General features: G+C 32.5%; 2 protein-coding genes across 2 annotated transcripts; one reads left to right on the forward strand and one right to left on the reverse strand.

The window, feature by feature from the left end:
* Positions 1–1,778: 1,778 nt before the first annotated feature.
* Positions 1,779–6,143, forward strand: LOC114391135 (membrane-anchored ubiquitin-fold protein 3-like). Its single transcript, XM_028352129.1, has 3 exons — positions 1,779–2,109; positions 5,383–5,553; positions 5,733–6,143. The coding sequence occupies exons 1-3, from the start codon at positions 1,980–1,982 to the stop codon at positions 5,786–5,788; spliced, it is 357 nt and encodes a 118-aa protein (XP_028207930.1). The 5' UTR covers positions 1,779–1,979; the 3' UTR covers positions 5,789–6,143.
* Positions 6,144–11,998: 5,855 nt separating this feature from the next.
* Positions 11,999–15,504, reverse strand: LOC114390270 (DELLA protein RGL1-like). Its single transcript, XM_028350978.1, has 2 exons — positions 14,372–15,504; positions 11,999–13,212 (listed from the first exon to the last, which is right to left on the reverse strand). The coding sequence occupies exons 1-2, from the start codon at positions 15,320–15,322 to the stop codon at positions 12,100–12,102; spliced, it is 2,064 nt and encodes a 687-aa protein (XP_028206779.1). The 5' UTR covers positions 15,323–15,504; the 3' UTR covers positions 11,999–12,099.
* Between the last annotated feature and the right edge of the window lie 2,039 nt (positions 15,505–17,543).

The raw sequence follows: 17,543 nt of genomic DNA on the forward strand, positions 1-17,543 counted from the left end.
GAGGTGGCAGCGCAATGGTGGCTGGGTACTAGGGTGATGGTGGCTCGGTGAAGGTTCATAGAGGAGGTAAGAGAGAGGAAGAAGGGTAAGAATGAGATATTAGAAAAATTGAAGGTGCACCGAGAAAAAAATGAGATGGGCTAAATAATTGTCGTAAAAATATTGTGAATAAAGTTTGAGATCCACCGTTTAAAAATCAGCGCATACATGATGCTAAAAGTCATTTTATTTTGAGCTCTCGGTTCATGCAGCTTTGTTTGAACTTATTTGAAACTTCCCAAAATGAATTTGATGGTGGAAATGAGTGGATTAGGTGTTGGCATGTTGTTGGTTGAAGAGTGAACCAATATATGTTCTTTATGTGATGTTTTTTCTTCTTCTTTTCTATCACATTTTCCTTGGACGCTTAATCTCGGTGCTTCATCTTACATATATCAGTTTTGTATAAAGTATTTAAATTTTACATAGACAAATATATATTATGGTATTTTCTATCGTGACTTATTAGTAGTGAAGTTCTAATGCATACAAACAAGCAAATAATTTAGAGTTAGAAGTATACAGATTGACTAACATTACGAAAATGAAAAAACAAAAGGAGGCCAATATCTAACTTCAGATAATTGCAATATGTGTGAATTAGTTAAAGTTCAACAACTCACTTTGAAAAGTCAATCAAATGAAGCAAGATATTTATATCAATTAATATGGATTGATTATGATTCGACTTCATACTTTTAGTCAAATTGATCAAATCATATCTAATAAATAAGGATGCCACTCCTTTATTATCCTAAGTTGACACTTATTTTAGAGTTGAGTTGAAGTATCTTGATCAATTAGTTTTAGGATCCTTGGGACCCAACATGAACAGTAAAAAACATAACACAGTCCATATGGTTTAAAAGATGCAGTCAATATATTGAGCATGAATTAGTCTTTATTTTACTCCATTTCATCAATCACTTCAAATTCATTTAAACTATGTAGCTGTACCAAATAAATACTCACTGATTGATGTTCAATCTTATGTTATAAATGTGAGTCCTTATTCTTAGTCATTTAAACATTTCTTTATTCATAATTTTATTCCTTAGAAGCAGCTTTTCTTAAATTTAATTTTAGTTTTAATTCGATTTAAATTTTAAATCTTGATTGACTGTATCATTTTTATTTTTATTTTTGTTCAGCAAGATTCACTGTAAATTTTGAAATAATATATCAATTAATAACGATCATATGATTTAATTGATATTTACGATTAAAAAAATGTAAAAAACAAGATTATAATTTTAGCTGTAGAAACTTCTCCAATTGTTGAGGTCAAATTCAACCATGAACCATCCATTCAATTCAATCATGCTTAATGAATAAAACGGATGATGACTAGTGATAACATTTAGGTCTGAAAGATAGAAATCAAAAAATATAAAAAGAATAATATTTTTAAAGTTTTTTTATATGATAATATTAAATATATTTATTTTTAGCTAGTAATCAAATAATTACTTATTAAATAATCAAATAAATTTTTCAATATTAAAAAATATTTAAAATATCTTATTAAATATGGTTTAAATGAGTTTGTATGTTTTTTTTTTCTTTTGAAAAAAGGAAAATCTTGTACTAAGAGATGGATTCGAATCCAAATGAGCACTTACATGAATTTAACGTAAGATTAGTCTGGTTATTTGTCAAGTGGGTCCATTTCATAGGAGAGAGAGAAAAAGAAAAGGAAAAAGATAAAATATATTAATTAATAATAGAGTAATAGACGCGAGAAGAAAAAGAGCGTGAAGGTCGGGGGATAGATAGGGTTTGCCTTTACCCTGCTTTGCTCTCGGTGGTGTCACTGATTGGCGTTGCCAAATTTCCTTTGGCTTCTTCTTCTCCGAATCTTTCAGAATCTCTCTCTCATTTATTTTTGAATTGAAGTTTCTTTCTCATTATCTAAAATATCCTCGCGCGTGTTATTAGCGATGCCGGAGGAAGAAGTAGTGGAGCTCAAGTTCCGTCTCTACGATGGATCCGACATCGGTCCCTTCCGTTACTCCCCTGCCTCCACCATCGCCATGCTCAAGGACCGCATTTTTGCAGACTGGCCCAAAGGTTTTTTTTTTTTAAATTATTTTATTAACCCCCTTTTTTTCATTTTTTATTTTTTCAACTTCCCACCCCAGTCGAAATTCTTCATTTTGTGTTTGTTTAATTCTGATGATGGTGTGGGCTTTAACCTACTAATAGGGCTTCGGCTCCGACATCTTGAGCTTCCCTTAAATTCTTTACTGTCAGCTTCCCTTAACTTCTTTGTTGTTGTGCAAACAAACACGGCCTTGACGACCGTTTTTTTTGGAAAATAAAAAGTATAAAACCGTGTTTTGTGAAGTTGTTGGGACTTGGAAGTGTATTTGTGTTGCTTGATTCTAGTTTTGAGAGTTCTTTGTTCCTGAGCGAGGTGGCAAGTGGTGGATAGGTTTGTTAATTTCGCAGTTCTCTACGCGTGCCGCGTTAGAAGTTGGGTGAATTTGCTTTGAACGGGGAAGATTTATGTGACGGGTATAGATTCTTTGTTCTTTTTGCTGGTTTTCAAATTCAGGGAATTTTTTTTATCGGCAAATTAGTTGTTAGGAGGATTTGAACCCACGACTACCAAGTCAACCTTATATCTCCTGAAATTTAGGGAATGTGATATTGTCATGTCTGAATTGTGTTGTTGTTTTGTGACGAAAATATAATCTCTGACCTTATGGGAAATTGCAGATAAATGCACCCCCCCTAGAGAACCCAAAATCCCATAATGTTGCTGCTGAAATTGAGGTTGTAGACGGTTTTTTAAAACCTTGGGACCCCATCTAGGCTGGAAACAACTTGATAGGTTTTTTTTTTCTTTCTAGAAATGTCACAACTGTTAAGTTTTTGCAACCCTTGTGTGTAAGCATGTATGTGCCTTTGAATTGTGGGAATTGGATATGCAGACCATAAACAAAAGAAATTTATGGTCACATGTTTGTTTGTACTTATTATCATAAACCTCTACCACAAATTGAGATGCTAAAATATTGTCTGGAATTCTGTTAGTTTGTTAATACAGGGAAAACACAGGTCTTGACTAGATTTTCCCGTAGTCAAGTGGTTGGATTAGGTTAGGTTGGTTAATGGGTATAGTGATCACTGGCCACTTAGACTTTTTTTAAAACTTCTTGCTTTCTCTTGGTTGTGATTCTATTGGTGGTTATCAGTGCCTATTAATTGTTTTTATCTTAACATTAATTACAAGTCGTATCAAAACCGGAGTTGTTAATAGCAGCTGATAGGGGAGGAGTCTGGTCTGTATCCCCTGTTGGCACATATCTCTTTTTTACCCATTTTTCCTGCCAAATCTTTGGCAGTGCATGCATTTTCCAGCCAACCCATATTCTCAATGCATTTATGTCCTGTCACTTTTCTCTATAGGTTCTACTCTATCCCTTTGATACACATGTTCCTAATCTTATCCCTCCTTGTATGTCCACTTATACACCTTAACATTCTCATCTCCACTACACTTGTTTTCTTGTTTGCACTTGAAGGCACTCCCAAAGTGCATGGCTGATGGCTGTTTGCGGAAAGTTTCCTGAGTTTGATATGCTCTTCGCAATCACATCTTATGCTTGGAAATGTTCCATTCATTTAGCTTGAATTCTATGTGTGATATCCCAATCAATCTCTCCATCGATTTGTTTGATTGATCTTGGATACCTAAAATACATGACTTGTGGCATAGCATGATCCTCAATTAGTCAATTTACCTCCAAGACATAGCTAATTCCCGTCTTATTAAGCTTGCATTCCACATAATCCTTCTTGCACAGTTACACTTAGTTGAAAAACCTTTGATTCTATGCAGCTTTTGTTGTAATTTACACCCATCTTTTGCCATTGATTCTATGAATTGAAGGATTAGCTCATGGATGTACCTAATAAGCACGGCTTATGTTAATCTAAATAGAATGGACACAAAAGTTTACTCCTGGTGCAAACAGCAAACCTATCCCTATAAGAAAATCTTCTGTTACACCTTCATGAGCTTGCTGACTAATTGCTGACTCATCATTCATATCCTTTATTATTTGGATACATGATACAGTCATATTTTTTCTCTAGAGCCTTCCCTAACAATCCCTCAGGCACCTATTGGATTTATGTAGATAATTATAAATACTTTTGTAATCACACGTGATGCATATTTACATCAACTAGAGCAGGACAGAGCACAGAGAAGAACACCAGAAGCAGTAGATAAACCAAAAACAATGCAAACAAATAAAAAAAGTAAAACAATGAATGGCTGGAAAAAATTACATAACTAGTTGACATGTGTCCAAACCTGGACAGATTTATTATATTATAGATAAGGTATACAGAGCAATGTTAGGGTAGGAGAGAAGGGAGATAAAAGGGTAAAAAATAGGAAAAAAAGACTTAACTATAGTGAAAATATTGTTTGTTAGATTTGATTTATTTTTGAAGCATACTGAAGACTTTATGAGATTATCCCCATTTCCTCTTTTTCTCACTTCCCATAGCATACAGGAGACATTGGTATAAGATAGCAATAAGGTATAGGTTTTGATATCATACATTTTGTTGAACGGTGCTAAATTGGTTTGGGTATGGTGTGAGACCTCATATTTTGTTGAACAGTGCTAAATTGGTAGGAGTGGTTTGAGCTAATTGATGTTCTATGGATAGGCCATGACTTCAGTGATGCAGATGTGTTCTAATGTCACATTTTTTATCCATATGGTTGTTTAGTTGCCAGTATATTCTTAGCTGCATGTTGGTATAAACTTTCTCTTTACTGACTGGCAACTTTATGCCCATATATGTATGTTGTCACCTAAGCAGGTTTTCTGGTTGCGTGGGTGTGTGAAAGTCGATGGAGCTTGGATGGGATCCTAAAACCAGATGACTCATAGCTTAACTTTTGTTTGGATGTCTTAAACATTTAGTTTTTGGTTGTTTTCTTCCCCTGTTAACCGTGTTTTATAATCAGGACATGCGTGTCATGATATTCCGGTTCTGGTATTAAATATTAGTTGGACAGCCATTTTAGTTAAGTTCTCATTTATTGTCATATATGCACAAGACATATATGAAGTAATAATTTTTATCTTTTACTATATGGTTTTTACCCCTTTAGCAACCGGTTAATACTGTCTGAGTGTTGTTATTTGCTAGGTTATATGACTTATGTTGCACTTGTCTTATTTGGGACATGTTATTTTTCATTTTTTTCTTGAGTTCCTGTTGTTTTGGTTTATATTCTTCTCCCTTATTTAGTTTTTTGTTGTTTTTCTAACTATTTATGAAATTTGTATTGGTTGTTCTGGTTGACCATAGACAAGAAGATTATACCAAAAGCAGCAAATGATATAAAACTGATAAGTGCTGGCAAAATTTTGGAGAACCACAAGACAGTTGGCCAGTGTAGAGTACCTTTTGGCGAGCTTCCCAAAGGGGTTATAACCATGCATGTTGTGGTCCAGCCATCTTTGCTCAAAGCAAAAACAGGTAGATTTCATTCTAGAACATACCGTGTAATTATTTTCTGTCATCTTATTTATGCCTCAAAGGGCAGCTCCATGTAGGTGTTAGGTACCAGGTAATGATAGAAAGCTAACTAACTAGGATCAAGGATCAAGTATTGTGTGACTGAATGCTAAATTTTTTCTTTTGCTGAGTCTAAACAGAGAAAAAAGTTGATGAGGTGCCCAGAAAACATATATGTGCATGTTCGATATTGTGAGAATCCGTCGTCGTCATCATCATCATGAAGAGTTAAGCTGCTGATCTCGCCTTAGTTGTATGCTGGGATATCCGAAGGTCATGGATATGCGTAGCTGGGAAGACAATAATTTGTAAAAAAGTCCCAATCCCCATCATAGTTGAGTGTTGTTGGAGGGCATTCCTGTGTAGCAATGCTTGCCAGTGATGATTTTCTCATGTCCTATAAAATGGTTGGATGTTTGATGTATCAAGGTAGGTGCAGTCTATATCATAATATCAAATATAATATTATAGAAAAAAAAGTTCGATCACTATTTTCTAAGGATATTCAACAGTATTCACTACCGGAATGATCATACCCGTTTCTTGTGGCATTCTTGTCTTGCATTTGTATCATCATGGATCTCTACAATCGGAAGAGGTATTTTAAAGTTAAGAGGAAATTAATTTTACAAGAATTAATTTTAAGTTGTTAAACGTAATTAAAACTTGTTTAAATTTATCTGTATAGGATATGATATGATGCATTGAAATGTATTATATTATGGCAGACAGAATTAGTGTTTTTTAGACAGACACGTAGAGACATTTTGTTAAATTGGCGGCTTTTACCTTGACCCGGAAATTTACACAGATTCTATTATTTGTCGAAATAAGTGATCCAAGATAATTTTAGAGTGATTAAGGTGTTCCACTGTTCCTTATTGTTATTAATTATGAGCTTGCTTGTTTCAATTTTTTTGCGAAGATTTCTTTTTATAAAAGATACTTTTAAAGTTTTTTTTAATGTTAGTTTAAGTTTGTAAAATAAAAGTCAATTTAGAAAAGATCAATTTTGGCTAATTATTTTGAAAGCTTGTATTAAGTAACATAGTAAAATGTATTTTTTATAACCGTAATTGAATATAAATGTTTTTTCATAAAATATTTAAAATATTTTTTTTGAACGATAATATTGAATTTTATTAAAAAAAAGTATTGGAGGGAGTATAAAGTGTACCACTTCACACAAATACAAAGGGAACATAAAATTGGATATGGCAATAAATTCATATTCGTGGGTATCGTTTCGTTTCCAAGTTTGATAGGAAATTATTACTTTGACCGGAAATGAGTATGATAAGGGTAATAGCTGATTCTTAGTAACGGGTACAGGGATAGGAATGGGTATGTGCATACTCCTTTCATCCTCATTCCCATATCCTATATTCCTATATGTGTAATGATTAGATTATTTATATTTTGTGTAACATATAATACTTTAATATTTTGTTATTATTTGTCTTCGTAACCAAGCACATACTCATGTCACTCTGAAATTTTTATTACAACAATTACCATGCCATGATTGATTCTTACCTTCATTTGGTGATAGGATTAGAAATTTGGAACCAAATATATATATATGATGGAGTGATAAAGTCTTTTTTCTTGAATATATATGATGTCACTATTTTATAGAAAAATAAATATTTTTTTCTTTTATCTTTTTACTTTATTTTTTAAAATTATTGGGTGGATATAGGTAGGAGACAGATATATCCAATACCATAGGATATGAAGATGAGGAACCAAAAATCATACTCGTCAAAGGATGAGAATGGGTTTTTATTTTTGGAGGCTTTCAATTTTTTATGAAGAATTATTTTTTTAATTTTTTTTAATGTTTGTTTAGGCTTTTTAAAAAAGTGAGAATTTAGAATGGATCAATTTTTTAAAAGTTATTTTAAAAGCTTTTATTAAGTAACTTTTTAATGAAATGTATTTTTTATGATCATAATTAAATATAAATTTTTTCCATAAAATATTTTAAAAAATAAATACCTTGAGAAATTAATTTAAATACCCTAATAATATAAATACTTACCAACATTGTGTGATATGCATAGATAATTTTGTTCTTAGTGAGTATGGAAAAAGGAATACCTTTATTCACACAAAATAATATAAATACTTTGTGGGGACCTCCCTCGGTGTGCATGAATTGAAGTTATAACTACCTAGCAAGGATTAGATTTTATATTTCTGTTATTATCTTGTGCAGAGCAGATTCTGTTTGTTTTTTATCTTTAAATTCAAATCTCATAATCTCTAGCTTTAAGTTGTTGATCTCTTTTATCTATTTATATTCCTATGTAACTCTCAAATAATCAATGAAAAGATCCTTCAGTTGCCTTCTCTACATGAACAATTATGGAATTTGGTAGCTTCAACGACAATTCAGAACTCAGAACAGATAATGTGTTGGTATAGTGAAGTACCATTCTGGCTTGAATTAATGATTCTTTACTGTTCCAACACCTTATGCCTTCTGGTTTCTGCTTCTGCTCCATGTTTTCTTGGTTCGGTAAAAGATGGAAAACAAGAATGCTTGGCTTCCAAGAATGCTCAAGATCAAGACCCACACTTAGAGAGAATTTCTCATTTTTCTTTTTCTATTATCAATTCATTGGATTTCCAGTACCATTATTTCAGAGTTACAAAAACAGAAGATCCCCTTTATACAATACCTCAACTCTGGGATTGCAAGAAAACTGGTCAGTTCATGTTTTCTTCATTTTATTCCTCTGTGTCCTTCCTCTTATCAATCTCCTATTTAATTTCTCTGATTTTGTTCTTGGTTAATTTATATAATCAAATCTTTGTTATACATGGTTGATTATGAATAGTTAACGTCTTTGTGCATGCCTTTTGTTGGTGTTGGGTCAAATAAAACGTGGGACATTAGGTCACCACTACAATGATCAGGCCATAAAGGGAACAAAATGTCAGTATAAGAAAGTCGATGGAACTTGGATAGCTAAACTTTTGTTTGGATGCCTTAAACGTGCATTTATTTTTTGGTTGTTTTCTTCCCCTGTTAATTAACCTTCTCTTATAATCAGGACTTGCGAGTCATGCATGATATTCTGGATCTGATATTAAGTATTAATTGAACAGTCATTTTAGTTTGTCATATATGCACAATAATACATGTATGAAGCTATAAATAGACTTTTTTTTTTCTTTCTAAAATGGATTAAAAATGAAAAATATTTATCATAATAGATTGGTCAAAAAAGTATTTAATAAAATGAGTGACTTTTGTCACCTAAGAAGTTGGAAGTCTCATCTTGAGTCTTGAGTGACATCTTATTTTTTATTTGTCTTGAACCATCTCCATTCTAGTTATATCTATGCAATGATTATTTACATTTTTACTCAATTTAGAGTCAGTCAAGTCGACATAAGATATCTATAAAATTAAACTCTTTACTTTAAAGTAATTTCTTTTCAGCTCAACTAATTATGTTTGTGTTATACTGATTAAGCTACTTAGAATAAGTATAAATGTATGATTATTTATATTATATTTATACTATAATATAGGAGATTCATTCCGTCATAATATTGTTTTACCTAAAATACCATTATTATTGTTTTTTATTTGTAGGATTTAAATCAGGATATTCATAGCAACTCATATTTTAGTCAACCAATTAAGTTAGACTCTTGTGATAAAATACATTTTACTCAACCAATCAAAATAGTTTTTACATCGTTGTTGAATCATAAATCATCGTTTGAATTATCTTAAGATAAATTATTTTAAAGGTTAATAAACTTATCACATCTATTAGTTTTTGACATAATGGACTGTGATTGTAAGATATTTTACGATGTTAGCTCATAACATTTTTTTCTCTTGTTGTATTAAGTAGATATATTTTAAAATAAAGAAAAATTAAAATTACAGTTGTATAGTTATAATATAAAGAAAGTGTTGTTTAACCTTTTATGATATAATTGTATTTCATTATAAATTTTGTAATTGTAATATATTCTTCATTTTTTATTTATATTTTATAATCTTAAAAAAAATAAAGATTAACAAAATACATAGGAATGAAAACAAAATATGAATGAATTTATTTAAACTTCTTTTTTATAAAAAGTATTTTTTAATAAACTAAGCAGTTTTTTGTTTGAAAATGTTAAATGGATACCTTGCGTCGGCTCTAAACACCTATTACATGCAAAATAAAAACACAAGATGCCACCAGGGTGGTGCCTCTTACTTCTTAGTGACAAAATCACACATTTTAGTAAATATTTTCTTAACCCCATTATGACAGTTAATTTTCATCTTTAATCCATTTTTTTTATATAAAAAAACCTACTAACTTTGTATCTTTTACTATATGATTTACCCTTTGGCAACTGGTTAAAATTGTCTGGTCAGTGTTGTTATTGGCTAGGTTATATGACTTATGTTTAGGATGATTTATGCTGCACTTGTCTTACTCAGGGCATTCGTGTGTAGCAATGCATGTCAGTGACGAAATTTGCTCATGTTCTATAAAATGGATGTTTGATGTATCAAACTAGGTGCAGTCTATATCATAATATCAAATATATATTATAGAAAAAATATGAGCTTGTCAGTGATTAAGGTGTTTCACTGTTCCGTATTGTTATTAATTACGAACTTGCTCGTTTAATTTTTTTTATGAAGATTTGTTTTAAAAAAAAGATACTTATAAAGGTTTTTAATGTTTGTTTCAGTTTGTTAAATAAAAGTCAGAATATAGAAAAGAACAATTTTTTTTAACTATTTTAAAAGCTTGTATGAAATAACTTCTCAATAAAATGCAGGCTTAAATATTTTCAAGATCCCTAAAATATATATGAATATCGCAATTTATCTTTGAAATTTTTTTTTTCTTGTTAGGTTCCTGAAACTTTAAAAGTTTTGTGTGACATTTCTATCATTAGTTTCCATGGAAAACATGATGGCGTGTCCATCTAAATGCGTACTATTTAAAAAAAAAAATTGTAAACAATGTCATTTTGTGTCATTTTGGATTATTTGATTTTTGTAGGGTTGTTGATTTGAGAGGAGGATAAGAAGAATAGTTGTTGTATGGTCTTAAATTGCTTTTGGTTGTGATTGTAGAAAGTTAAGAGTCATAGATTTTGGGTTTGGGAGGATGATTTGAGAAAATCATTGAACCAAAGCTTTGAAGTAATGTGGAGAATGTGGATGTCTTTGTTAATTTATATAATCAAATGAAAAAATGAAGGAAAAAAAAATTGCAAAGCAACATACTAAGATTAACACTCAATGAAAGATGATCAAGGTATTAGGATGCATTGTTCTATTCCTTTGTGATGGAAGAAGAATTATGTGAATCATGTGTGTTAGTCCATTTGGTCCTATATAATATGATGTTTCTATTTTAAATCCTTATGGAATTCAAACCTCTTTTTGTTTTCAGGTCCCTGGGAAATTTATAATTTTGCTCTAATTCAAACCTTTTTGTTTTCAGGTCCCTAGGATATTGATAATTTTGCTCTAGGTCCCTATATAATAGTTGTTCATTATATGATCATTGACTTGGACTAAATATAGTGTCTCAAAAAAACAATGTCTAGCATATATACATAATACATAAATGTGGGATTAAATACTCAGGTTAACAAACTAAATCTCGAGGAAAAAAATTATTTTAATTGATTTTTATACCCGCCACAATTCATATTTAGTTTTATATAAAATGACGAATTTATAATTTTTCTTGTTTGAAAACACTTGAGCACAATTAATCCGGTCCGATTTGTTTAACAACGGTCAAAAATCAACTTTAAGTACATTCAAACGAAATAAACTACTCAGATAAACAAGTGCTGATCTTAATCCCTTATCTCAACATTATTCAAGATCCTCCCATTTATAATATACATAACAAACTAATAAAACTAAAACAACTTCAATTATACAATTGTTTTACAATCTTTTGAAGTGTATACTACACAAACCACCTCGGTTAAGCCCAATTGCATCGAAAAGTCAATAGCGATAAATAAATTAGCAATAATCGTATTCCCTAATAACATTTTCCCTTACACTTCAAAATACAAAACATTTCCTTATTTGATCAATTTTCCTTTCATCTACACATGCTCCCCTTTAACTTCAATGTTCTACAAGAACATTATTGTAGCAACACACTTCTTAATATATATTTTTAACACATTTAATTTTTTTTTATTAGTTGAAATTTATGTGAATCTCACCCAATTGAAAAAAAAATCTATTTAGTAGAAAATGAGACTCACATTATTAATAAGATTCACTTAAATTTCACCCAATAAAAAGTGTTAAAAAGTATATCACTAATATTTCTTTTTTTTTTTTCTTTATAATTTCTTCTCCCTAACATATCATATAAACTAACACGTACCAAAGTAAAGAAGTATAACAACTAATTAGCAACATAATAATAATAATCAAAACAAAGAGGACATTAATTAACTCATTGCAAGAGTATGCAGTAGCATTAATTAGCATCAACAGCGCCATGCAGACGCAGCAACGATGGCCCTATCCTGCCACCCAAGCAACAAGCAACCCTTATCCTCCGTCAACCTATACCCCTCACATGAATACAACCCCAACAATATCTTCGACTGAGTCACCGCGTTCGGACTCAGCACCACTCCCTTGAACCCCTTCCCCTCCATCATCTTCCGCCACTTCTCTAACCTCTCGTGCCTCTCGAACCTCTCCGGCCCCTCGCACGCCACGATGTTTCGTATCTCCGGCGCGAATATGTACTGCTCCACCTTCGCCCGCTGCGCCGACTCCGCCGGAAAAGTGGCGTCCAACGAGTCGAAAATGGCGGAGTAGTAATGCAATGCCTCAAGAAAACGCCCTAGAAAGTAAGGTCCGTTATGGCTCGCTTCTTGCTCCACCAGAGTTACTATGCTAGGTGCCTGGTCACGTAGCATGGTCAGCAAATTGCCCAAGTGGTTGCCGGGGACGCGGTGGAGGCGGTTAACCGCATTAACCGCCAGCGCCTCCCCAACACGGCGGTTTAACATGTGTGGCTTGAGATCCTCAAGTTGTTCCCCGACCGCGTGGAACTCGAAGGGGATCCGTAGGGAGTGGGCCAGCTCGGTAAGACACCGTCCGGTTTCTCGTACAGCGTCTATCGAGGGGCCCACTCCCGTGATCCTTAAAAAAGGTGCGCCTGCTGGGCGGGCTGCCAGGGCCTGCATGAAGGCAGGCCACTGGTAGCCCTGGAGGATGTCGAGATCGATGACGTGGACGCGTTCTTCGGTCTCGAAAGCCTCGAAGATGGCCTGGTTGGCGGTGAAGTGGGCGAACTTGACGTAGGGACAGGCCTGGTAGACGATCTGGTAGATCTTGAGGACCTCGAGGGAGTTTGAAGGGGTTAAGGGTTTGGAAGGTGTTGTAGGTTTGGGAGTGAGGGTGGAGTTGAGCCTGACGCTTAGGGAGTCGGTGAAGCAGGCGGCGACGCGCTGCATGGAGTCGCCTAAGGGGGTGACGACGCGGTTGAGGTGGTGGAGGTACCTTCTTGCCAGCATGTATTCTTCTTTGGCTACTGCCTCCGCGCATGCCAGGAGCAGGTGCACCAGTTGAAGCCCGCTGTCTTGCTCCTATATATATATTAGGTGATAATTGAGTTTAGAAAGAGTTTCATAATCTACTTTCATACAAGAAATAATTCACTCTCTAATTGGTTCAAGTTTATTAAAAACAACAACATATTATAAATTTTACGTTATATTTTAATAGTTCTCTTATAATTTTAAGATTTTCAATAAGGGATTAAAGAATGTTTAAAGACATGTGTTTGGGACTCTGTTCCTAGCATCCCTCCTCTTATAAATTAAAAGTTTTTCTAAATTGGTTAAATTTCATTTAGAACTTAAAATAGGAAAATTAGTAAATAAGATGTGATATCTACAGTTTTGAAAGTTAATTATGATGAATTTCAATTCCTAGCACTTTTTATTAGGTTTTCTTTGACCATCATGATCTTTATTAACACATAATTGAGTATTATTAATCTTTTCTCATAAATTTAAAAACTTGAGTATGTGTCATAAATATTGATTGGAATCATAAAAAGATAGTGGTTCTAAATTACGTAATTATTTCTCAATCAAAATAATGTATTGTTAACTTTTTTTCAAATTCAAATAACTTATTTCAAGGACTTTTAGATACTCTAAATTGTTTTTATACTCTAATTAATCAAGTTTTATCTTCACAACTTATGTTGACTTTTGTGTAAACCTTTATGAGACACACTAACATGATAAAACTCAGTGAAAAATAAAATAATAGTCGACATCTTTTTATTTTTTTTATATATTTTTTCCTATCATATTATAAACTCTAAGATAGGTGTTTAATAACATTTGTTGGATAACATTTGGAGTATTTATCAAACATTTTCCTGGAAAATAACAGCAAAAGTATATTTAAGGAACTTGTAGATATTTTTGTCCAAATTCATGAAAATTTGAATAAGTTAAGCACAAAACTTGTATAGTCGTTGTATATAGTTTTTTGTCCTTAGTGTTATTCTACTACTAGAATTGGAGTTTGATTTTAGTAACCTATGTTGACTTTAATACAAATCTTTATTTTGTTAATTATCGAGATGAAACTACAAGTTTGATCCAGGAATAGCGCGAAAGCAGTTAAGGAAATGGTCCTTTTTCATGGCATGCCGAAATTATTAAATAGTTGAATAAAAGTTTGAAGAAGCTTTATGGTGAAGTAGGATTGATGGAAAGATTTTGTTACCTGCTCGACTCCTATTGGAATAGGCACCATCAGATTCTCTTGCTGGTGCTGCTGCTGCTGTTGTTGTTGTTGTTGCAGTTGTTGTGCTTGCTGCTTCTCTTGGTAGTGTTCTTGTTGTAGAGCCTGTGAAAGAGAAGCACTAGCCATGGACCCCATCTGGTGATAGATGTCACTCTCTTCTGATAGCTGAGAAAAGCCACCAGCACCACCACCGTGCACCGACGATTCTTCGTCGACGACAACCGATCCACGATGGTACCTCGAGGAGGAATTGTGCAGTGCCAAGCCATCCAACATGGACGAAGGGATTTGATGAGACATTGACAAGTCAAAGCACTCAGATGAACTTGCAATGTTGTTGTGATCAGAGCAACACATCTTGTTGGTTGTTGATGAAGAGTACCCTAATTGGTAGTCCTCCAAGAACTCTATTGCTGGCAGTGAGAGGTTCTCAACATGCTGCATGTATTGATTGTTGGGTGAGTTGAAAACCCTGTGGAGGGGGCTAAGTCCTTTGCCTTTGTTGCTGTTGAAGGCTCCAATTTGTGATGATGAGAAACGAGGTGGGGAACACCCTGAAAGACTCTGGCCTTGCATTCCCTGAGCATAGTTGTAGTTGCAATTGTAGGAAGAGGCTTGTGGGGTCCTCACTGGGGAAGAGATCATGAAATCACCATCTAAATTGTGGTCAGCAAAAAAAGATTCCCACATTGAACTATCTGGTGACTGAACTTCCACATCTCCATCAAGGTCAAATTTGAGTGATGGAAGGTTTAAGCTTGGTGGGGTTAGGCTGGTTTGGTCTAGATCACCAGAGGATTGAGTGGCATTGTTTTTCTTGGATTGCATAACTGAGTCATTTGAAGGAGTGGTGGGTTGTTGGACTTTGGTTCTAGAGTTGTTGTTCTCACTCTTGAGGGACACTGAGCTTCCACACAATGAATTCATCATTTTTTTTTTGTTTCTTCTTCCTTCCTTTTTTGGTTAACTTAATTTCCCCCCCTCCCTCTCAATTAATTCTCAATACCTCACAAGCAAAGGCAAAGGTGTTAATATTTGAAACTGTTTATAATTATGCTTTTTTCTGTGTCTCAAATTTGCTCTCATTTAGCCTTAGTAGTGTGTAGATTGGTTGGTTTATGGAAAGAGCAAAGTCTCTAATTTCACCCTTCTTATTGAGGGAGGCAGGGGGCACAAAAGACAACACCTAATTCCAATATTTTGTGATTGGAGGTTTGTCTTTGGTAATCTCCATTCATATGTAATGTCAAGAGTGTTTGCTGGATTTTCAGAGGCCTAATTTTTGTCATTTTTGCCTACCTGTTTTAACCGTTTACCACAAGGCTTTGGAATACTTGTGATTGCAATAAAAGACAAAATGGCTGGGAGGGCCCCACTTTCTTTGGGCCGGCCCATCTGCTTACAAGGTTCTTCTTTTTATACTCACTTGAGGAATCATTGGCATGAAATGAAAGCATCGTTTGATATATTTTTTTCTCCAGAAAAACAGAAAAGGGAAAGAATGAGCTATCACAGACAACTAGATTACTTAGACCTAAAAAATTACAATTAAATAACAGTACAGTAGTAATATTTTTCCACCTTACATTACTTTATTCAAATAATTAGAAAAATGATTTTATATTTTAAATATTGTAAACGTATTTGTTTTTCATAGTAACTCTATTATCTACACTATATATAAAACATTCTAAAAGTTTTCTCTGTGTCAATTGCTTAAGATGTGTTTATTTCATGGAATGATCTTATATTTTCAAAAATCACATCCCCATAAATATTATGATCAGGAATGTTATTCCTTAGAGCATTTTAAAATGCGTTTAGTTAGATTTTAAAATTTCCAAGAATATTTTTAGAATAATTGAAATAAAAAAAGAGTGGAATGAAAGTTATAGTTGAGTTAGGACACAACTTTCCACATTTTCATTGAAATATATATAAATTTTTTACCCCTCATAGAAAAGAAATGACTTAAACCGTGATATAACTACTTTCCTAAGGATAAACATTACCCAAAATAATTTTTCAAAACTCATAAAATATATGGGAATACTACATTCTGAAGTTTACATTTATGAGAAGAAGCTTTTGATCTCTAAAACAAACATACTATAATCCTGGCTCTATTATTGTAAATTGTTATATAAATTATGAGTAGAAAATATTTTATCTTTGAGTATTCAAATGCCTAATATTCAAACTCAATATCATTGATTAAATTAAAACAATCTCCATGATTTAATGCAGGTGCTTTCTTTCCTATATATGATCGTAATTTTGTTTACTATATAACAAATTCATCAAGTCATCAATTTTACTAATAAGATAATTTCTCTAAGTAAAATTCATTTCTCACATGACAATACATAGAAATGACAAATTTTTTTTACATAAAAATGACAATTCGACATAAAGCTAACGAGTACTTATTTCTCACACTCTTTATGAGTTTCTTAAATTTATTAAAAAGAACATCATTTTTGGTAAGATATTACTTTTCATTGAGTGTCTCTCCAAATTTAAAATAAAACTCACTAATTGATTATTTTTAATAAATTTTAACACATCATAAAGAAAGTTCCATAGAAAAGAAATTATTAAATAATCTAAATCAACCACATTATTTATGATCATGAACAATAATTATGTAACATGTAAATAATAAAAATATATAATTATTAAATAAAAGATATATTTACTAGTTACTAACAAACATGATGATGCTAAACTACCTAATTAGTTCTTGTTAGAGAGAGTGTAATTAATATTCCTCTTATAAAATAATACTTAGGATGAAAATTGGTCCAGATCTAAATATGAGTAATTATCTTTAAAAAAATTTTGGTAATACATAGAAATAGAATGAGTATGTTATCATCTATCGTGTATCTTTAAAAAAATTTTGGTAATACATAGAAATAGAATTTTGGTAATACACAGAATTGTCACACTTTAAGAAATCAATGTCATAAAGAGAAAAGTAGCTACTGAAATTAAATTTTACTATTATAATGTAAACAAATGATTTCAATCAAATTTAAAAGATAAAAAAACCAATGAGCATCTCATATAATTAATATTGTTACTATTATGCATTTGTGCTAAATATTTGGAAGAAAAAAAACTTTGCTGCTCATAATAATTTTATTCG

This window comes from Glycine soja, chromosome 16 (assembly GCF_004193775.1).
Source record: "Glycine soja cultivar W05 chromosome 16, ASM419377v2, whole genome shotgun sequence".
NCBI lineage: Eukaryota > Viridiplantae > Streptophyta > Magnoliopsida > Fabales > Fabaceae > Glycine > Glycine soja.